Source organism: Aptenodytes patagonicus, chromosome 5 (genome assembly GCF_965638725.1).
Source record: "Aptenodytes patagonicus chromosome 5, bAptPat1.pri.cur, whole genome shotgun sequence".
Classification (NCBI taxonomy): Eukaryota; Metazoa; Chordata; class Aves; order Sphenisciformes; family Spheniscidae; genus Aptenodytes; species Aptenodytes patagonicus.
Window position 1 is genome coordinate 47675561 of NC_134953.1, and position 23306 is coordinate 47698866.

The 23306-nt window shown below is 41.8% G+C and overlaps 2 protein-coding genes across 5 annotated transcripts in view; both read left to right on the plus strand.

Annotated features, from left to right (window-relative positions):
- The window catches only part of NIBAN1 (niban apoptosis regulator 1), a 70816-nt gene extending 53125 nt beyond the window's left edge, over positions 1 to 17691 (plus strand). Inside the window, exons 7-14 of the mRNA XM_076339573.1 lie at positions 3553 to 3657; positions 3752 to 3914; positions 4890 to 5077; positions 5312 to 5473; positions 9503 to 9613; positions 10224 to 10331; positions 12182 to 12293; positions 13236 to 17691. Coding sequence (XP_076195688.1) covers positions 3553 to 3657; positions 3752 to 3914; positions 4890 to 5077; positions 5312 to 5473; positions 9503 to 9613; positions 10224 to 10331; positions 12182 to 12293; positions 13236 to 14956 — 2670 coding nt within the window. The 3' untranslated portion in view covers positions 14957 to 17691. The remainder of the gene's footprint in view (positions 1 to 3552; positions 3658 to 3751; positions 3915 to 4889; positions 5078 to 5311; positions 5474 to 9502; positions 9614 to 10223; positions 10332 to 12181; positions 12294 to 13235) is intronic.
- Positions 17692 to 18285: 594 nt separating this feature from the next.
- EDEM3 (ER degradation enhancing alpha-mannosidase like protein 3) overlaps positions 18286 to 23306 on the plus strand; it is a 31997-nt gene continuing 26976 nt past the window's right edge. For 3 of the 4 annotated variants that reach the window (XM_076339574.1, XM_076339575.1, XM_076339577.1), the window contains exons 1-2: positions 18286 to 18479; positions 20759 to 20804. In XM_076339574.1, the coding sequence (XP_076195689.1) occupies positions 18319 to 18479; positions 20759 to 20804 (207 nt within the window). In that variant the 5' untranslated portion in view covers positions 18286 to 18318. The remainder of the gene's footprint in view (positions 18480 to 20758; positions 20805 to 23306) is intronic. The other variant, XM_076339576.1, reaches the window with a different exon arrangement.

Here is a 23306-nt window from a genome sequence, read left to right on the forward strand (position 1 = left end):
TAGTGGCATGCAGTCAGAGCCCTTTCTTACTTACTTTTGCTGTCTGAGTTCCTGCCGTTTCCCTATCGTGCTGTTGGTGCATCTTGGGACTCTTGATAGCAGTAAAGGAGGAGCACGTCCCCACACAAGGAGTGTTTCTCATGTTCATAGAGCCCTTTGTTAAGTGTAACAGCTGGAGGAAGCAGTGTTGCTCTGACTTTAGTATCAACTGTATGTCTAAAACCCACTCGAGCAGCTGTAATACGTGAGGTTGAATGTCATGAAATGCTGGCACTCCAAGAATGATGAAAATACAAAATTGAGCAGTGTTTTTGCACTCTCTATTGGCTCAGCCAGCAGCTGGGTGCATCAGGGCAGTGATCCTTGAATGAGGACTGTGCTGGGCTGTTGTTGAAGCAAGGGGAAAAGCTGGGTTCAAATACTCATCACTTAGCAAAAACTCTGTTCAAGCCCCACTGGAGAGGAAGGAGGACTACATACTTTGTCTGTGAGACTTTACTGAAACTGCTGAGCAAGCTAGTAATCCTTCACCCAGATTAAATGAGAAATGTACAGAACCTTAAGGTGCATTTTGTCTTGCTTTTTTATAGGGTTACTATGTCTCTCTGTGATTTGCGGGATATCCACTGCATTTCAAAGCTCTCAGGGGACTGTGGGCACCCACGTATGTGCTGTACAGTCATGACAGATAAAAAGCCGTGATGAAAGGGTTATGTGCCATTCTGTATAGCACATGCACAATAGTATTGCCTCTGTCATCATAAGTTGGCAGCTGTGCATCTCTAACTATGGGCCAGTACAAACATACCTGGGCAAGATCTATGAACAGAAAACGAACATGTCCAGAAATAAAAGGTCTCCCTCCCTCCTCTGAATCATGAGGATGACTAATGACTGAACCAAATATGGGACTGAGGTATTTAGTTCAAAATCAAGATGCTTTAAGTAGAGAAATTCAAGAATCTAGCATATATCCCCAGCACTGATATATGCCTCCATAGGAAACATGTGCAGAGACCTGAGATCACAAAGAAATAGGAATAGGGCAGGTCCTATGATGAACTGCCGCCCTCTGCTTGCATAGTTTGCCTTGTTGGCCAACAGCAGAAGGAAAGCGCAAGAGAAAGAGAGGTCTCGCAGCTTTCTCAGGCCAGAGATATAGTGTCCATAAAGAAAAAAATGGAGAGGAAAGCCTAGACTCTCAGAATCAGATGTGTGCATGTAACTCTGTGTATTTATTGCCAATTTGGTGCGTCTGAGTGGGATGGGCAAGGAAGAAGTTGTAGTTCAAATCTAGGCAGAGGAGGTGCAAAGCCTGACAGAGTGGGTGATTCTGAAGAAAACTTCTGAAATGGGTGCCAGTGAATCAAACTAGGAATCTGTTTCACACCTTTTCATTCTTTCTGTATCAAAGAAGCCAGACTTCGATGCTTCTTCTGTACAAAGTTGGGTGACACTATCAAGAGAACTACAGAACCCGAGAACAGTTTAGTTAAAAGGGGATCTCTCGAGTTTATCTGGCTCAATCCCCCACTCAAAGCAGAGCCAACTTTAGGGGCTTTGTGCAGTTGAGTTCTGAAGATATCCAAGGTTGGAGATTGCATGACTTGTTCCCATGACTGCCCTCATGGTGAAAAATATTTCTTAATCCCTGATTACTCTTTCCCTTGTTGCTACTTGTAGCCATCACCTTCTTCCTTTCCCTGTGCATTTCCAAGAAAAGTCTGGCTCCATCTGCCCAACATCTTCCATTATGTAGGCAGCAATAAGGTCTCCCCTGAGCCTTATCTTCTTAAGGCTGAGCAAATCCGGTTCCCTCCACCTCACATGTCATGTACTCCATCCCCTGACCATCTTGGTGGCCTCTGCTGGACTCACTCCAGTGTGTCAAGATCTGTCTTGTACTGGGGAGCCCAAAACGATGCTGCTCCAGATGCGGTCTGACAAGTGCTGAATAGAGGGGAATGTTCTCCTCCCTTGACCTACTGTTGCCCTTTGCTGCAAGGACACCCTGCAGACCGATGTCAAATTTCTTGTCCACCAGGATGCCCAAATTTCTTGTCCACCAGGATGCCCAAGTCCTTTTCTGCAAAACTGCTTTCCAGCCATTTGTTGCCAGCCTATACTGGTGCACAAGATTGTTCCATCCCAGATGTTGGACTATGCATTTGCTTTTGCTGAACTTCATGAGGTTTTTGTCCACCCATTTCTTCAGCCCATCTAGGTCCCTCTGAATAGCAGCCTTGCCTGCCAGTGTATTGACCACTCCCCCAAATTGGTATAATCTGTATTCCCAGTCTGATGTCTTTTCTTTCTAATTGGAACCATCTGCAAGGCCGAACTGCCAGTTAGATGCTGGGATCAGAGAGGGTGATGCATCTCTTCTACAACCACTGAACCCTGTTTCAAAGTGAAAATGTTCTTGAGGGAGAAAAGTACTCAGTGTCAATTTAGAAAAATAAAGCAATGATAGACCAACAATATACTTACAGAAATAATAAAAAAATGGGGCAATGAGACCTTTTCCTCAGTTTTCCTACATTCCATCACAAATGCTTGATGTGTAGAAGTCCCTTTGACACTTTTTTCCCGCCTGCCTTTCTGCTGTGGTGCACCTTTGTCACAGAGTATTTTCTTAGGTTGTATATTTCGTATGTTTTTTGTTCCATAATCTGGAGGTGTTGGGAGGAGACTAACGTATATGAATTCTACAATGTGAAAGTTTTACTGGTTTTAGACCAGTATAGTTGTCTTTTAGTGACAAAAGTAATTGCTTGAAAAGTTTTTCACAAACTCCAACAGCTATTTTTTTTATCCCTTTTGCCACAGGATTAGGTTTGAGCTAATGAATCTTTTGGATCATGTTACACATTTTTGAAAAAAAATCAGAGTAGAAGTATTTGATTCACAGATTATCCACATTTCTGGATTCCATTTCTGTCCTATATCCTGTTTTTCCTGGGATCTCCTTCTTTTCTTGTTTGAATTGTGAAGTTGGTGCTCATCCAAAAAAGTGCTAGAGATCCATGTTGGTACAGGCATACATTTCTTTTTTTGGCCAATTATCTTCCTATTAGAAGCATCCTTTGTCTGATGACTCTCTAGAACAATTTCTCCTTGATGATACCTCCTCTGGGAGGGTGTGAGTGTCCCAGAACAAGGTCAGTTTGGGGAAGCAGCAGTCAGCAAACCAACTTTTCAAATGTTTTTGATCCGGTTGCTCAGCTGATATCAATCGGTTTAGCTCTATTGATTTTCACATGGCAATTTCATAATAGCATGCAGTAAATGTTAACGGGCATCTCAGTTCATCTGTTGTCAATTGTTGCATGGTCTCTCAAAATCTTTCAGTGAAAAATGCTTCAGATGAAACGCATGGAGCATGGAGACATACCTAATATTGTAAATACAATCTTCCTGCCAACCTCGGATGGCTAAGCCATTGTATATTTGGGGTTGCCTGCATTTGCACATCATTCTGTGATGCGAATGCTCAGTTTTCAGATGAAGAACAGTGTGTGAACATATAATTTTAATCTTCTGACCATATAGATCTTGAGCAACCTTGTGATGGAGGAACTCCTGCCTAACCTTCAGACAATGATCCTGCCCAAAATGAAAGGAAAGAGGAATGATAGGAAGCGGGCCTGGTTTGGTGTAAGTACTGATATTTGCAGAGTAGTTGTTTCTCATAGCAGTTGTCTGTGTGTGCTGATTCTGATCTATGCTTCTTAATTTCATTTGGGTTTAGATCGTAGAAGAAACATACGGCTTAGTCCAGCAGCAGGTCTCAGAAGGATTAAGTAGCTTGAAAGAAGAATGCAGAGATTTTGCAAAAACTCTTGAAGGAACCATTCGCTCAGACATGGATCAGATTCTGAACTCCAAGAACTTCTTAGCTGGAAAAATCAAAGGTTAGTGGAGGAACAGCTGTGTTTTGGAGCAATTTTTTTAATGTTTCCCATTGTGTTGTTCAAATTACCAGATGTCATTGTTTTGAAATTTTCATGTGTTTTGAAAAATCCAACTGGAGACACTAATTTTCAGAAAACAAATGCTTTGAGCCTCTGCTGCCTTTGATAGGAACTGATACCTATGGCCGCTGTGTCTGTGAAAATACCAGGTCTTCTCAAGTTGGAGCTAGAGCTGACAGGTTTTGAGTATCCTGATTAGAGGTGCTCGTTCTGCTTTCATTTTCACTTGGACAGCCTTATGTAATGAAGATACAGGTCACATGAGCATAATTAAAAGTGTGGTTTTGACCTGATGTCTAGGAATGCGCCACAAAAACAGTTCTGGTTATGTGACAAATTCATAGGCTACCAAAGAATACGTAATCCAAACGGCTTCTTAGGTGGTTTTAAACTGATGTGAAGTAATTATAATTTTGCTATGGGTATAAAAATGAGTGTAAAAAGCAGGCAAAATATTAGTTGATGTTGCTTAAGCTAGCAAATAAATAAATAGCTGATAATTTAGGACCTGTTTTGATAAAAATAAGGATGGTCTGTTGATATTCTCACATACCAGACTAGGATGCTTTCAGTGAACTGTAGAGTACCAAGTTCGGATAACTCCTTATAGAGTCACTGTGGCCACGCTCTGTGCAAACCTCCCAGTGTGTATCAATACTGACAGCTGCTCTTTCCTCTGCTCTCACAGTGCCCCAAGCTGCTAGCGTTTGGTTAGGTGGGGCATGGGAAAAGGTGTTTCATTGTCACTCATAAAACTATAAACTCTCATCACCCTCATCATCTTTGCAGAGGTGTGACTCCAGGGAAAAAATACGGAGTCGTTTAATTCATTGTAAAGTAGATCAGTTCAGATTACTTTTTTCACTGTATCTCTTACTAGCCTAAATGTAACCATTGTATTGTCTGGCACTCCAGCCACTGTTTCTGAGCCTGCCCAGAAATGCTGCACAGAAAATATCCAGCCATTTCTCGCATCCATATTGGAGGAGCTCATGGGTCCGGTGAGTTCTGGATTCACGGAAGTCCGCTCACTTTTTGATAAAGAAGTTAATGAAATCATCCAGGACTTCCAGAAGACAAATGATATCACAAAGCTAAAGGAGGTAAGACAAAAATAGATCTGGAGCCTTTTACATTACCACAAGGACAAGCAGTATTTGCTTTCCCAGGTGGTAGTATGTTAGTGCTTAGTTTTGTCACTTAGAAAGTCTTGCGGTATTTGTGGAACTAGAGTGTAGATATAAGAATTTGTTTTAGGGCCACTGTTACATTCTCTATTAAAAATTTGCCTCTGGTTGCTTTCTCTCGAAACCTGTTCTTCTTCCACTGGAACGCAGAATGTGGATCAGCTTATGAACCTACCATTCAACTCGGTGAAAATGGAGCCCTGCTATCTGAAAGTGAACCTTCTCCAGGAGCTCCTTCAAGACCTCAAGAGTCGCTTCAAGGTCTATCACATTGATTTTGTGATTCAGAGGACACAGAACTTCATGCAAGAGGTACTGTAAGATACAGTTTTTCCTCCTGGGAGAACAGGTTAGGTTTGTCCTTCTAATCTGCTTCAAAGTAATCTTGATAAAAAGCTGCGCAAGAGTCCTAGAATATATCTCAATCAAAGTACAGGTAACAAAACCTAAGAAAATCACAGCTAGAAGCTGTTTCACATTTATATTTGTGAGGCTGGATGTGTGTGAGTCTTTCAGTAAGGCACAACAATTTTGGATGGATCATCTCTTCCCCTGAACTGTGACGTTCTCATTTCTCAGCGTCTCAGCACCTGAGAAGGTTGTGCTTGTACCAATGAGGTGGCTAAAATCTACCTGATTTCCATTCTCAAGGGTTGATTTTTCAGGAAGGATCTTAAATATATTTTACCAAAATGGTACGTCTCCTCCTTGATAGTTTATTTTCTCATGAATATAAAGTAAGGCAATTAATGTTAAAAACTGGCAATTACTTGGACACAGATGATGTCTCAGGATGTAGCTGCATGTAGGTGCTTTAACCAACTTCACTTCTCAAGGGAATGGTTGAAGTGACTACATCATTTCAGATGAAAAATGAACTCCACTTCTTTTTCCCCTCTAGTGTGTATTGGTATAGGCTATAGTTTTGCTTTGCTTTTATTTCTTCTGGATGCCTGGCCAGAAATCTGTTAGGAGCTGGCCAGTAGATTCGTCTGATTGCCAAATCACAAGGCAGATTTGGCCTTGTAGCTCTATGTTGAATCCTGTGATTTTAATCCATAGTTGAGAAACTAAATAATCTAGCTGGTAATCTTGTGAGATGGAGCTGGTCCAGTTCTGTGGAGTGGGAGTTACAAATATGGAAAGTGAGTTTCTAGCACAGTGCTGGGCTAGGGTTTTCCTAAAAGCAGCTCTTCTAAGTACAGCCATGATCAGCAGCCAAAGAATTATTCAGAAATAAAATTCTGCTTTCATAGAATCATAGAATCATAGAATAGTTTGGGTTGGAAGGGACCTCTAAAGGTCGTCTAGTCCAACCCCCCCTGCCATGGGCAGGACACCTTCAACTAGATCAGGTTGCTCAGAGCCCCCTCCAACCTGACCTTGAATGTTTCCAGGGATGGGCCATCCACCACCTCACTGGGCAACCTGTGCCAGTGTTTCACCACCCGCAGCATAAAAAATATCTTCCTTATATCTAGCCTAAATCTACCCCCTTTTAGTTTAAAACCATTCCCCCTTGTCCTGTCGCAACAGACCCTGCTAAAAAGTTTGCCGCCATCTTTTTTATAAGCCCCCTTTAAGTACTGATAGGCTGCAAGAAGGTCTCCCCAAAGCCTTCTCTTCTCTAGGCTGAACAACCCCAACTCTCTCAGCCTTTCTTCATAGCACAGGTGTTCCATCCCCCTGATCATTTTCACAGCCCTCTTCTGGACCCGCTCTAACAGGTCCGTGTCTTTCTTATGCTGAGGACTCCAGAGCTGGATGCAGTACTCCAGGTGGGGTCTCACCAGAGCAGAGGGGCAGAATCACCTCCCTCGACCTGCTGGCCGCGCTTCTTTTGATGCAGCCCAGGATACGATTGGCCTTCTGGGCTGCGAGCGCACATTGCTGGCTCATGTCCAGCTTTTCATCCACCAGTACCCCCAAGTCCTTCTCGGCAGGGCTGCTCTCAATCCCTTCATCCCCCAGCCTGTATTGATGCCGGGGGTTGCCCCGACCCAGGTGCAGGACCTTGCATTTGGCCTTGTTAAACCTCATGAGGTTCACACAGGCCCACTTCTCGAGCTTGTTCAGGTCCCTCTGGATGGCATCCCGTCCCTCTGACGTGTCGACCGCACCACTCAGCTTGGTGTCGTCTGCAAACTTGCTGAGAGTGCATTCGATCCCACTGTCTATGTCATTGATTAAGATATTAAACAGTACCGGTCCCAATACGGACCCCTGCGGGATGCCACTCATCACCAGTCTCCATCTGGACATTGAGCCGTTGACCACTACCCTCTGAATGCGACCATCTAACCAATTCCTCACCCGCCGGACAGTCCACCCATCAAATCCATACCTTTCCAGTTTAGAGAGAAGGATGTTGTGGGCGACCGTGTCTGGGTCTTTCAGGGGGGACCATTCCAAAATGGTGCCAAATAAAATGTCTTTCAGTAAGTGAAGACCATGAGTCAAGACAAAGAAGTAGACAGAAAATATATCCCATACAAACCAAGTGGGTTTTTTTTTTCTGAACAGAACATGAGTCAAAATTCACAATAAATAAATTAAAGTACAAGTTGTTCTAAAAATGCTGTTATTGCTTCTCTCTCTTTAGAAGGCTGGTATCTAAAAATGCTGTTATTGCTTCTGTCTCTTTAAAATGCTGGTATTTTTCTCATAAAAATAGTAAGTCATTTCACTTTGTGTCCATGGACATTTATTTTATTAACGAGCAAGGTCAGACATGTCTGTGCTTGTGTCGTCTTAACGTAAAAGAAGCATTTGGCTTAACTCTAACTCCGGTGGATGCTGGAGCAGGATTCCTTGGCTTGGGAGCTTGGCATCCTCTAGTGGCCAGTTTTAGGAAATTTGGGACTACAATGCTCAACTGGAATAAATAAAGCAGCTTTAGTGACTTCACCAGAACTACGCCAATTTATGATTTGCTTCAAATAGAAATTGAAATAAAAAGTGAGTAGTTCATCTTTTAATTAGCCTCAGACTTAACTCTATACTGATCCTGTCTTTTTCTTGTATCCAAGGTCTTGCAGTGCATGAGCCTTTAGTGTACAGCCTTCTGATGCATGCACAAATTGAGTAAACCTCCATCTTCTCCATTCCCATTTATAAATACAGTCTGTATAGTCCAATCCTACATGATCTGCAAAGTCAGTTATAAGAATCGGCCTTCAGCATTTGTCACTGCATATTTTCATTCATGAAAATACTACTAACCAAGGAGGAATTAAAAGCATGTCTTATCTATAAGTATGTACATACTCATTTACAAACTACAAGAAGTCCTCTATAGTATATGGCTGTCTATGTATATCGACTGGGATGGTCTCATGTGATACAAAGGAAGATCTAGCAGTATGGACAGCTTCCTTGTGGATGTCCCTGTACTTCTGCAATAAGAACATAGTAAAATTTGAGTGGAAACACTTAGCTAAAAAAGGCAAAACCTCATTAAGTAGACATAATAACTGTTTGCAGAACTGTTTTTCTGAAATATCTTTTCAGAGTAGGGTGTTTAATATTTCTAATGAATCTCTGGATAACCTGAAAATATGGCAAATGCCAGCCTAACATAATTCTGTGAGAAATTATTGCACTTTGTGCGATTTTTGCTGATAATTATTTGTATTATAAGGAAAGCTACTGATTAATTACTTTTTTAAAAAATTATCTGCAGTATTAATGATTAAGACCATTAGAATCTGGTGGGAGTCAATGGGAGTCTTCGTGTTAGGGATAATGAGTTTTGTCTATGGCCTTTATATATAGATGATCGATTCTGCTTTTTGTCTTTGTCACCATCAGTTTGGATGGTGACATGAGATTAAATCTATACAATACAGCTATGATAACATAATAATAATACCAAGGCTTAACTTTATTTATTGCAACATTTCTGTGCATGTTAGCCTTCAGAGAACTGAAATACAGCAGAAAATTTTTGGACAATATAAATGAATCTACTCTAACTAAGTTTGCTGATATAACTGTTTGTTTAGTTACATTAGCAGACTTCCTAGTATTGACCTGGCTGTAAAGTCAAGATAGAATTTGAGGTAGTTTCATTTTCTTATTCTCTTGCATTAGGTAATCTTCTTTTTGGCTTCTCATTCCAAAACTGAGTGTTGCAATCTAAACTAAACAGTGCTTTTCTTCCCCTTCCACAATCATTTAAAGTAATTGAAATATGTATTGATTTTAGGCCCATTATTCTTTCTCCGTTTCACCTTCTCAAAAATACAATTTAAGTTAATGGTTACATTTATCATGCTTCTTTACGCATGTAGGAATTTTATGTACTGGTCTTTAACAGATTTTTTTAATTACTATTTTTAGCTGATGGAAAACGCAGTTTATACTTTCGAGCAGTTGTTCTCTCCAAGTCGCCAGGCAGACTCAGCGAAAGTTGCAACTACCATTGAAAAAGTCAAGCTGAGAGTACTGAAGGTAAATGTAATGTTGCAGCATTTGCACAGGAAGACCTTGGGTTCTGCCTTTTCGGACACTGAGAATATATTTTATGTGAATTTATCTCATTATTTGAAAGAAGATATCTCTTACCATCCAGCTGGCGATACTGACTTGGTGGCACTTAACAAAGCTGCTCATTTTGGGGGTAAAACCTAGTTCTGGGCAGACACCTGTAAAAGTATTTACATGTGCAGTCCTTTTAACTGCAATTAAATCAGCTGGAGATGATGCTGTGGATCTGGGTAGATAATTTTTTATTAGCTTTTTAATTAGCCTGCCCCTAGACTTCGTTACTCTCAGAAGAGGCAGTGCTGAAATATCTGGAGAGAGCAATCAGGGGGCTGTTTCTTGCCTAGGCAGAAAAAAATGAAGGGAAAGAGATCCCAGAAAACCAGATTGTCGGGAATTTTTGTAAAAGCTGAAATAACCTGCATGGGAATTCAAACCCCTGAGTGCACCCGTGATGTGGTATCCTTTGGGATTCACCCGTCACCAGTTACAGGTTAACAAGAACCAGTTCCTCCTATGAGTGATTAATAACCCCAAACACGTTTGGGCTTGTTTCTCTTTTTGTCTGTTTTGACAGCAATATGATTATGACAGCAGCACTATCCGGAAGAAGATATTTCAAGAAGCACTGGTACAGATTACTTTGCCCACAATGCAGAAGACACTGGCTTCAACGTGCAAACCAGTAGGTTTCTGTGATTAAAAAAAAACAATAATAAAAGGCAGGGAAGGATTAATACCTTGGCAGTAAATCCTCAACTCTGTAAAGCTGTTTTCTCTTGGGGAGCCATGCAGATTGGCTGCCTGCTCGGCCAAATGACGCTTTGATTTGCCAGTTCATGGATTGGGTAGATGTGGAGCATAGGGAAAATTTCAGGAAACAGAGAAACTGTATATACAGCTTGCTTTCTCAAAGATAGTTGCAGACCTTTGCCCATCCCCATTTCATTTCTTCCCTAGAGATCTGAAGTCCTCTCAAACTGGACTCCTCTTGACAGCTACAATTGTAGGTTATGAGCTTGTCCTTGTGTTCAGCAGCCCTGCTGCAGGCTGAAATTCAGTCCGTGGGAGAGGGCACTTTCCTCTTCAGCAGCACCCTGAGCCACGTGCAAACTGCTGATGACCTCCTTCAAAGCCACATGCCGGCTTGGGCAGCAGGAGCAGCAAGCAGACAGGCCATGCGCTTGCTTTCAGTGATTTTAAATGGAAGTAATAATTGCGTCAACAATCAGGAAACAAACATACACAGATGATCTCTGTTGCCCTTAATCATACAGGTAGATTAGTACTCAGCAAATGCAGCTACCAGTTTTATGGGGGTTTTATCAGTGTGGCTACATCAGGGGCCAGTTGGAATGCTGTTCAGCTTGGCTCAAAATAAATAGTCTGTACCCTTCTTGAAGCCCATGCGTATCCTTTTGCATTTTCACTGTACCTGCTGAAAGATGACTGCCCTAAGCCAGACCGGCCTCTCTGCTCTTTTGTTTTCCTTGATGTTCATCAGTTCCTGGAGGCTGTAAGCTCTCACCCACGGTGTGCTGCTCTTGCTGATGCTCTGCAGCTTGTTTCAGTTTCAAAAACAAGCTTAAAACCAAGTGTTTTGCCAAGTTATGCTTGCGAGTCTTTGAGTATGGATTATTAAAACTTACAACTTTTAAAAATATATTTAAAATCACCCTCTTCTGTATGTCACTCTACTTTCTTTACTATCCCCAAAAATAATAGTGTCTTGTAGAGTGTCAGCAGTGCCTTCAAGACATGGTGTCTACGCACAGGGGCAAGCATTTCATCACCTTGAATATATGTAGAGAGGGTGGAGTCCCGCATCGTGTCTCTGTCATACAGGACGGAGGAAGCGGTGGTGGTGCAAACTTCCCGCAAGCCCTTTCTGTTTAATTCCCCACAAGCCTTTTGTGTTTGTGCCTCTGCAGAAATGAGCAGCCAGCACTGGAAGCAAATGTGTGGCACAATTGATATGCCCAGCCAAGTCTTGACCTTTTACTTGAAAATCTCCAGATGTTTGTATGTAGGCATTCTACAAGGCTTCTAGAAGCAGGCAGAGGTCACTTAATTTACTTTTTATAGACCACCAAGCAGCTGCTTAGTGATAATGACTCAGTTATTGTCTAGACAGCCTATTGCGTATAAATCAGTAAGCTAAAAATGTTACACTCCTATTAGAAAAACAAAATGAAACCCTGTAGCTCCCATGCTCACCATGGATTTGCCTCCTTGGACAGTGAGTGAGGCATTTCCTCACCAGCTATTTACTTCAGAATTGTTTATTATAGTGCAGATGGCAATCATCTATAGTGCTTTTAAATGTAATTGTAGTGCAAGAATACTGTTTGAGAAGTGCATAATAAATTGTGAACATACATACTTCCTTTAGTCATAGTTCAAATAGTTCACCTAAAGAGCCAGCAAGGAGCATTGCAAGACCCGCTAGATGGCATCTCCAAGGTGCTCTGTTGAAGTAGGACTCTCAGAATCTCTCGTTTTTATATATCTGTTTCTTTCTTTGTGTCTGCACAGGAGCTGCAGAAATACGAGCAGTTCATTTTTGCTGATTACACTAGCGTGATCCAAGTAGAGAATGTGTATGAAGAGATTTTATATCAGACACTGCTTGAAGAAACCCTGAAAGGTGAGAACATTCTTGAGGTGACAGTAATAACATTTCGGCTGTTGGCTGGTGAGCTCTTGCTTCAGAGCTTCCCAGAGTCCTAATCTGGCTGTTTCAGACCCAGGTCCCACTGTCCTGAAGACTGGTGGTTACAATGCTACAGTGTTTGGATTCAGCTCACTAAAGATGTGTGGCAAGCCCTAAAATCTGAATTATGAGGCAACTTTACTAAACCTGGAAAACTCCAAGTGATAGCTTGGCACAAGCCTATTTCTAACAAAATGTAATTATGCCAACTTCATTTTATCTTGATTCCGTGGGCCAAGGAGTGAAATTATGCTCTTGTTTGCATAGACTCGGTGATACCTAATGGCAGCAAAAATTAATTTCCCCAAATGAAATGTACTGCTGGATGTAGTTTCCAGTACGTCACTGATGCCAGTGCAGTACTCCCTGCAAATCCCTCTGCTTTTGTGTCAGAAAACGAAACTATTCTTGATGGCATATGTAGATATATAAAATACTTTTATTTCTCTGGATCTGTCTGTCTGTCTATATCCTAGATAAAAGACAAGCTTCTGCATTGCACAGTAAGTTTTAATAGCTCCTCTTTGGCACTCCTGTTCAAAAATATCAGTCTAATAATTAATGTAACGAGCACACATTTATTCATATATTCAGTGTAAATACTTCTGCATTGAAACATTACCTTTGTGCATTGCGGGTCCTCTGGTAGTTTTCTATTACAGCAATGCTTAGGTCAATATTGAAGTTCCATTATTCAGAACAGATAAAGTCCACCCCCCTCAGAGAAATGTAAACTAAAAAAGCAACCTGAAAATGAAAATTACTGTTGTCTGTAATATCAAAATGTATGACATTAGAAACTCAGGAAAACGGTGTACCTCTTTCAAGGTACCTCTGTCAGTCTTTCCAAAACAGTTTGATCTTTGTTTTATTTAGTGATAAAAGAAGCTGCCATTATGAAGAAGCACAACCTCTTTGAAGATAACTTGAATTTGCCCTGTGAAAGCGTGTCCAGCTTAACGGACCTGAAGACCCCTTCAGGATCAGCACAAACCACTCCTGCGAAGAAGCCTTCCACCGCCCGAGCCGAGACGTCAGACACTGAAACTCAAAGTGACGAAACGCTCATTGTGACGGAAAAAATTTCTTGGGAGAAGGATGCTGACAATAGAAAGTCATCAGACAAAGAGGCAGTCACTTCTGTTAATACGGCTGGTGATCAGGCAAGCAAAAGTGAAGAAATGGTCGTTACAGACATCGGTGAAATACAGGAATCCCTTCCAGCTACCCTTACAGAACAAGAAGTTGCAGAGGAAAAAATCGTTTTGGAGAATGAAGACACAGTGAAAGCTGAGTGTGTAGCGAACACTGAGAAAGAGCTTAAGACACAACAAGAAGCTGTGGAGGAAGAAGTAGCTCCTGGAACTGAAACTGCAGTGAAAGATTTTGGAGCCAGCGCTAAAAAAGAACTTAAGGTACATGAAGGAGCAGTGGAGGAAAAGGTAACTTCTGAGAGTCAACTGGCAACGGATGCTGCGTTTGTCAGTGGCACTGAAAAAGAAAGCAAAGCACAGGAAGAAGTTGCTGAGATAAAGCTGACTTCCCCACATGATAATGTAGCAGAAGCAGAGATTTTAGGGAATGCAGAAAAGAAAATCAAGGTAGAAAAAGAATTATCTCAGAGTGAAAATGCAGTAGGAAAAGGGTCTGAAGAGGCTAGTAAAAAAGAAAGCAATAACCAAGGAGCGAGTACTGAGACAAGGGTTATTTCCCAGGAAGAAAACACAGGGAATGGCGGGTTTGGGGGTAATCCTGAAACAGAAAGCAAGTCAGAAGAAAAGAGTTGTAAATCCCCTGACGATGTGAATGAGATAAGGAGTTTGCTGATGGTAACAGTTGAGATACCAGCAGATACTCCAGCTGAGAACATAAAGGAGATTTGTGAAGGTGAGAGATTAAAGTTGCAGGAGCACAATAAAGGGAATGATGAGTTGAGTAAAATGGCTGTGGCAGAAATTCAAGTGAGCCAGACAATGATGAATAAAGATGCAGCAGAATGCACGGAGTTCAAGGAGGACCGACCATCTTCATCTAGTCTGGGGACAGATGGTACGAATTTAGAGAATGTGTCCAAGGGGGCCTGTGGTATGGCAAAAGCAGAATGGCTGGTGGAAAGCTCAGATACACCTCAGGAGGCAAAGGCAGAGGTGGATATCAAGCAAAGCGTTTGGTATACAGGTGTGGGAAGGTGCCAAAGTGATAGACTGCAGCCAGAGGAACACACTGAAAATGTGTCTGAAGGCAAAATATTAGATGGGGAGGAAGGAGGAGCAGGGAATAGCCATGCCGTCCCAGTGCAGGTAGGGACTGAGAGCTTTTTTCATAATCCTGCTGAAAATGCAGACACAACGCAAGTGCCCATTTTGGATACAGAAAACCCAAGAACAGGACTGCTAGACATGCCAGTTTCTTCCGTGCCGGAGCAGGGCGAGATTAGCACTGTAGAGGTCACAGGAGATACAGAGGCTTGTGAGGGTGAAGGGAAGCCAGAAGGTGAATCATCTTCACACACGGAAATAAAAAGCACAGAAGTAACAGATATTTTCACAGAAGAAAACAGAGAAGATAGTTATGCACAGCAAAACTCTGAAGAGTAAGAAGTGTTTTTCGGCCCAGCCCTGCAGGATTTATTTACTCCAGAAATCCCTGTTTAATTGTGAATACTTATTTGGGTTGGGGCTAGAGGAAATGGGCTTTGTTGTCGTATTGCCAGCTCTTGCAGTTTTAGCACGGATCCCTTCTGAGTGATGGGTGATAGGTTTCTTTTCAGTTAAAGCCCTCACTGTTTAAAACCAGGTTACTGTTGGAGAACCTCATCTTTCACTTAAAATTTGCTACCTTTTATGTTTATAGAAAAAGTCTGAAAATGTGACCACTGGATGCTTCAAAAGCAACTCACCCCCAACTATAAAGTTATTTTAACAACTTTACTGTTCTTAGGTGTTTTAGCAGGGGAGTAGCTCATGATTTTTAAATGCATGGATTTGACAAGTACTGCTATGATTCTTAGGTGGTTGGTACATGCATTGCTATTCAAGGATGCTTTTAGTATTTGCATGCAGTATACGGGAAATAAATAAAACTTTTAGTAGTTAAACAGAACCAAATAGTTAATTTAGTAGGTTGCTCAAAAGCCACACTCTGTGCAAACTCTGCAAACTGATTACTTAATTATTTTAAAGTTTTGACTGATACTAAAGACAAGCAAGTGTTCTGATTTTTTTTTTCCTCTTATTCTTATATTTAAAATGGGGAAAATATGGGAGCAGGTTTCTCAGTCCCACTCTGCACTTCTGGGTTATATAGCCTTCCAGAGCACTTTATGGCTATTTTATTTTGTTTTATTTTATGGAAGGGAAAGATGAGAATGTTTACAATAACTATAACCATTAGGCAGCATCTTTCTGTTTTACTTCCCACCATAAAATATATTCACTTATGGCTATCTGATACAGAATATTAAAAGTCCTACCATTCCCATTCTTACTGACTTACTTAAGTTAGAATTACCCAGTTCTGTAGGCCTTTTTAGTTTCATAAACTATACATAAATTGCAATCGTTGTGAAATATCATAATCATTGCATATAATTTCTAATACAGATGTTAACTGAAGCAAAAAGCAGCCAAAGGTTGTGCTTAGATTTTGGATAGCAGAATCACATTTCAAAAGCAGTTATTAAAATGAGACCTGTTGCTTTCATAGCCAGCATATTATCATCCGTATCAAATCATGATCTATGCACAAAGTTGCTTATATGCATTATTTGCGTGCACAATTTAAAGACTGTGCACAGAAAAGCTTGGAAATGAAAAATAGTATTTTAATAAATTGGGCTTTAGAGATCAAGACCTCACTTTAGAGGTCAGTTTAAGGCACCTTAAAAATTTGGCCTGGTGTTTTAGACTGTTTCTGAATAAATATAATACAGTACAGGACAGCAAAGATTAATGATACAGTAAGGACTGCAGGATTTACGCCCATAAAGACATGGGAAGAAATAACAAAGTCCCAAGAGCATAATACTTGTTGGCATTTAACTTCAACAAACTGTGCAAATATTATTTAATGCTATCAAAATATGCTATAATACTAACAGAGAATTGACACTAGAGGAACAGGCAAATATTACTGCATAAGTAAGGAACGTTGTTGAGTAACTGGACCAACTACAACGTCACTATTGTAAAATAAATGCAACTCCTATTTATTCCAGAAGCCACACTGTCGTATACAAACATTAAGGTCACAGATGTTTTCCTTGCAAAAGTACTTTGAGTCGTTTCCTCCTTCTATTGCATGCGGAAATACTAATTTGTAAACACACAAACCACTGTCAGCCAATCTTTTTTAGAAATCATTAGTTATTTCACTGTCAGCTACTTTTTTTTTTACAAATCATTAGTTATTTCTAATTGGTACTGATCATTAAGTGTCTTCAAATTTATAACACGTGCTTTACAGTTAAGCAGCAGCAGTCTCTTTTAGCCATGCTAAAATTGGGGGACATGATGTTTTTTAATACGGTGTTTTGTATGAAAGAGGACTAGCAAGGCAGCAATGGTTACTGTCTGTGAAAAAGGCTGCAGTCGCCTACAAAAGCTGTTTACTACTGATACCAATTAGATACATCTGTACAGAAAGTATTTAGCATAAATATTCCCATCATAGTCATTTTTGAGTTATTTCTATGGCAGGCTTAAATCTGGGTAATATTTTCCTGTAATATTAAAGAATTGAGTTGTTGAATACAGATGCTCAGCATATTTGTTTTTTGTAAGTAGGATGGGAAAGAACAGGGAAGATTTAGCCTGTACATTGCCTTGTTCTGCAATTTAAATTGAAGTTCCTCATGGCTAGGGGACTGATTTTTTGCCCTTGTGGACGTTTTCTGTACATTCAGATGTTTGCAAATGGATAGAGAGTAGCATTTTTCTTGTCTTTAATCAGACTTGGGTAGAGGTGACAGCAATTTAGAGGTCAGCAATCTGCAACATTACGTTGGACCACTGATCAAAAATAATAATAATAATAATCCGCTGAGTCAGTATTTTTTGTCGCTTTCGTGGAATTTCCTACACTTACCTGGAATGAATTATTTATCTTGTAAACTAGGAACAATAATAAATCACCTTTCACTGCCCGGAGGGTTGAGGGTTAGGAGCGCCGCGGTGCCTTGAGGGGAGCAGGCCGGGGGATGTTAGCACTGTTTTATTTCACGGGGTTGCCAGTTTTAAAGGACAGGATATGAAACACATTGTATCTTGCTTATAACTTTGTAAAAACGCTTGTCAATGAAAATAAAAGAAGGTCTTCCCTTCCGTCGCTGGGAGGTTGGTTTTGTGTGTGTGTGTATGATAATTAAATTTGGGGGTTTTGTATTAAAAAAATGCGCTTCAAGAGGCTGCCGGGGGCAGAGTGAAGGAGACGCTTGCCTTGCGCTCTCCCCGGCCGAGGCCTGCCTTTCTGCCGGCTGGAGCCGTCGCCCCGACAGCGGCCGGCCGTTGGCCCTCTCAGGGAGCGCGAACTACAGGTCCCGGCTGCCCGCCCGCCTCCACCCTGCCGCCCGGGCCGCGCGCGCGCGTGCTGGTGCATTGCGGGAGCTGTAGTCCGGCGCCGCCGCGCCCGCGCGCTGCTCTGCCCCCGCCCTTCCCGCCCCTCCTTTTGTCCACGTCGCCCTCTCGCCCGGCGTGCTGCCGCCCTCACGTGGCCCGCGCGCTCTCCCGCCTCGCGGCGCTCCTGTCCCGTTCCTATTGGCTCGGCGGGGCGGCGCGTGCGGGGGGACGCGGAAGTGCCGGAGCGAGGCGGTTTCCTTGGCTACGCCACAGGAAAGCGGAGGGCCGGTCCCTTCCGCCTGCGCGTCGGCGCTGGGAGCCGCGGCCGCCGCGCCGCGAGGGGCGGGCAGCGGGCGGGATGGGCCGGAGCCGGGCCTAGCGGCAGCGGGCAGGCGGCCGCGGCCATGAGCGGAGCTGCGGGCTGGCAAGGGGGCGGTGGCGACCGGGGGCCCCGCTGGAGGAGGCCGTGGAAGCTCCTGGCCCTTGGCCTGCTCTCCGCCTCCTCCGTGCTGGCGGCCACCCCGGGCGCCGGGGCCATGAGCAAGGAGGAGAAGCGCCGGTTGGGGTGAGCGCCGCCGCGGCGGGCCGGGCCGGGAGTGGGGGGGAAACGACGGCGGCGTCGGGTCGCCCTCGGGGCCGCCGGAGCCCTGTGCGGCCGGGGCGGAGGCCGGCGGGGCCCGGGCCGAGCCCACCGCCCGCGGTGGCTTTGCGGTGCACCGGCGTCCCCTCGCCGCTCACCGGGCTCTAGCCGTGCTGGGGCAGGGGGATCTGCGCTCCCCCCCCGGGGGCTGGGTTGGGCTTGACGGGTGCGGGTGCGTCCCTCGCCCGGCAGAGCTCCGGGAACGTCTCTCCTGTCCCTCCCTTTCCCCCCCTGAAGACTCTACGAGATGCGTGGCATCGGCCTCCCATCAATGATTGAGGTGTGTATGCCAGAGCCGGGCTGGTATTTCAGGTCAGGTCGCCACGGCTATTTGGGGCAGGCAGCCCCTCATCGCCTCTGCTGCATGTGGGGTCAAACCCTTCTGCCATATGCTTGGGAACTCCAGTCTTGAAGATTGCAGCTAGTGATTGTGTGTAATTATAGGTAAAAGCGATCAAAGGTAAATCTAAATCCATAGTCAGTTGGGGTAATTATGGCTATGCCTCTGGAGCACGAGAGTGTTTGGGAGTCATAAAAAAGGTAAATGTTTACATTTTCTTGCCTAGTTCCTGTATATAAGGTAAACTACTTTGGTCCCCCATGCGTGCACATGTGAGAAGCTGATTCTCTTTTAGTAGAGTTTTTAGTTGAAGGATAAAGGTTACAGTATAGGTGGCAATGTATTGCACTGCATGGAGTAGGATTTTTTTAGACAAATATGTAATCAAGCATGTCATGATCTTAGTATATTACTGGGGCAGTTTCATCATCATCCTCTTCCCATCTACTGGTCAGTTGCCCAGAATAATGATGCAAAAAGTCTGCTGGAGAAACACTCTGGGTACTCTTATGGTTATTAATCATGAGATATAAGTTGATACTTAACTCTGATGATGTTTACAGTTACTGGGGTTTTCCATCTTGGGATCTCAGGGTACTTTGTGTGTATAATGTTTTGTATGTTTTCTTCATGTGGCTACCTAAGGAGTTTAATTTCATTCACCAATTGGTTTTAAAATTTTTGCATTCATAACTTGCACTCGCTATCTCATCTCATGCCCCAGGCATATGCAAGTAACGTCTTGCCATGGTTTGTATTTGGGGGCACCGAGCCGGGTCATTTCTGAATAACAGCAGGTAATCTGTGTATCTATTTAATGACAAGATCATGTCAGTCGCAGAAATTCTTTCAGAAAATGCCCTGTAAATGTAAGTTGCATGTAGAGAAATAGAAGTTTTAAGAAGCTTTCTGTATGCTACATCACTGAACAGCATTGTATGCTTAGTTCATCTGGACATGGCATTTGTGTGCCAGACCCTGGGGGTTTGTCTGCTGCAACGGATCCCAGAACTGCAGACTGGATGTAGTCTGTGAAGTACCTGAAAAAAGCATCATACTCCGCTCTTTTAATGGCTTAATGCATTTGATGAGTTAAAACTACTTCTTAAATTTCCAAGTCATTGAACTAAATCAGATATTTAGAATATAATTGTGGTGTTCTTGTCTCTTTTATGTTCAGTCTCATCAGCAGAGATTGTGAATTATGTTGATGGTAGCTTAGAAATTAGCATGCTCCTTTGCCTTGCAGGGCACCTCAGTAAACAGTTAGGAATGATTGGAAGTAGTGCTGTCTCTCAAAAAAAACCAGTGCTTTTTTATATAGTAGTGTTTTTCACCTTGACTGCTTTTCAAACATGTAAAATAAATGTATCTACAAGGGTTTTCTTTAGTATTTGCTTGCCAAGACTTTTAATGCAAGGAAGAGGTGTACCTCGTAACTACTGGTCCTTTTCTGAATCATGGACAGGAATTTATGCCGTGTCAGTTGGTTTAGTATTGGTGATTACAAGCAGAACATAATTCTATTTGCCGTTTTATGCTGAGCATGGAATGTGTCCCATCTCTAGCTTTAATGCGTTGGTGACATCTACAGCTATTTAAGGGGAAGCACAGGAGGTTGAAAGAGATCTCCAAATAGTTTGATGTTAGGTGAAGACATAGTCTTTCCTTTCTGCAGTGAACGAAAGTAGCCGAATTAGGAAAAATTATTGCGCTATATTTCATTTACTTGAGTAGAGTATGTTAGTAGAGGACCTGTTACTGATATTCAGATATTGGTGTCATACATCTTGCTGTTCTAAGATGGTGTGTTAAAGGCCATTGTGAGGCAGACCACTAATGCTTTTTCTTTTTTCTTTTTTAGAAACCAAGTGCTTGAAATGTTTGATCATGCATATAGCAATTATATGGTAAGTAAAATACTTGTTTGTTTAATTTTTTCAGAGTTGTTATTGCTGACCTGGGAGAGAAAGCAACCTACAGTACATGACATTCTAGAGAAACAGCAGGGAGGTAGGGGTAAAAACAAAGCTAAAATAAATAAGAGCACCTGCATAGCCTTTAAAAAGAAATGAACAAGTGTTACTTTCAGGAAGAGCAGTGTCAGGAGGGTTGTGATGGCTTTCAGAATGGTAGCTAGGAATTGCTAGCAGTAACTCTGTTAATCTGTGCCTGATCTTTCTCAAACCGGTTTATCTCACATCAAGCTATGAACAGTTTTCATCTTTGGTAAAGTATTTGGTTTGAAATTCCAGACTCCTAAAAATACTAGGAAAAGGAAGCTCACAAAGAGCTGTCTCTAGTCATCAGAATCTGGAGAATACAAATTGATCTTACTTATTTTGTAGGTAAAAATTATGTACAATATTTCTTCTGTGGTAAGATATGTTAGATGCAGTTTGGTAGCTCTTTTACAAACAAACAGTTTGTAAGAACAAAAAGGGGATCTGGTGTCATATCTACGCATTATAACCTCTTCTGAGTATGTGACTGTCATATGACAGTAAGCCACATTTGCTATGGTTTCTTTTAATATGACTTGTGATTTTCTGTGCAGGTGTCTTCATGTTCTGGATATGTGAGCCATTCTGCACTCTAATCAACCTTGAAATACGTTAGCTTAGTTTAGATATATTTAAGAATAAAGAATTACTTAAAGTGGACTGACTTTCCTCAAGTAATAATTACTTTCAAATATACTGTAAGTAATACACTTCTGAGGAGAAACCGTAAGTGTGAATAAGATAAATATAAAAGATGCATTCGTACTGAGTTTACGTTAACAATCTTTTTGTAAATTCTTTGTGGCTGTTGCAGAAACCCCTCTCTTTTATGTTGCACAAGTTCCTGCAGGACAAACCGCTGTCTCTTGACAGTATCTTGCCACATGTCCCAGTTTCTGTATTATGGTTTAACGCTTTAATATGTAATACAGGCTTAAAAGTTTGTGAGTTACAAGTTTATACAGTACATGAGAGTTATAGAATTAATGGATAGAAAGTCAAGCAAGAGTATTTTCAAAGCGGGTGTAGTTTTTCTTTTTAACATTAGCTCTTGCTTTTTGACACATTAGTGGTTTAAGAGACATCAGGCTTTTTGGTGATAATTTATAACTCGTTACCTGGGACCTGGTTCCATGAAAAACACTTGGCTTGGGGTTCCCATGGCATTCTGAAGTAAAAACTGTTATGTATTTGGCAAAATTGCATAAAATGTTATATGCCAGTAGAAAGGATCTGTGCTCCTACTGTTCATCGTGTGATAAATTGGAAACTGGTAGGTGTCTTGCTATATCTGAAGCAAGAAAATTCTGGATGAAAGAGAAGAATGACTTCAGCTATCTGGAAACTTTGAAGCCAAAAGGATATTTACTTGCCACATATGCTGGAGCACTAAACAAACAGAGAAACATGACTTGTTTGTTTAAAGTTGAAGAAAAGATTAGGGTATCAAGACTTGATTCTGACAGCAAGAGAATTAAGTGTTTTTGCAGCTGCTTTTGAAACAGCCAGCTGAAAAGTTTTGATTTTCTGTTTCTATTAATATGTGGTTTAGACTTGTGTATTGAGAAGACTGAAAATTCATGTTTGCATGCAAGGGGGAAACTCCCTTGTCTTTTTTTTCAGTTGTTAACAGGAGCTTTGAGTAAAAAGCTACTGTTTTTTTCAGTCCTTCAACACTATTTGTAATAATCAGGTTTTTTTTTCTTCTTGACTGTCAGAAAGAATATGTGAAACTGTCAGTCACTTGAGGCCAGTAGGTATTTCTTGGTTTACAGCACTAGTAGCAATGTGTCTTTTTTTTCATTATTCGAGTACTGTGCTGCCCTGAATTTACAGTTCTGACGTTAGGCAATATGATCATCTGTTCGGTCAGAATGTGTAGAAATTCCAGAGTATCTGTTGAGCTCCATTTGTATAAAGTTTTCCAGAAGTATGTTTATTGTAACATTTGTGCCGTGTTTTATATTTAATGGCTCTTGCTACCTTCCTTTGAGGTTACTTGAAAGGGGAGAAATTACAAGTTGGGGAGGGGAGAATTTATACTTGACACGGTAGTCTTTCCTGCTCTAGACAGAGAATAAGTGAACTTTTATTTTTCAAAATGCTTCTAGTTCCTTATGATTTTGTAAGACTGAAAGTCGATTTTCTTCAGAATTTTTATCGCCTTTTTTATCCATGACTTAAGCCAGAGATCTTAGTTTCGACATTGCTTTTGTCCTGTACTTCTTTAATCTGTTTTTCTGAATACTTTGCACAGATATTCAGAAACATCTGAGCCATATTAAAATGATCTAGATTCTGGCTTTTGTAGTTGAACTTGAGGAGAACAAAGAGTCGTGCAAAGACCAAAATACTTGGGAGGGTGGTAGACAGGGAAACAAACCATCAGTTTCAAAAGAAGTTACTGTA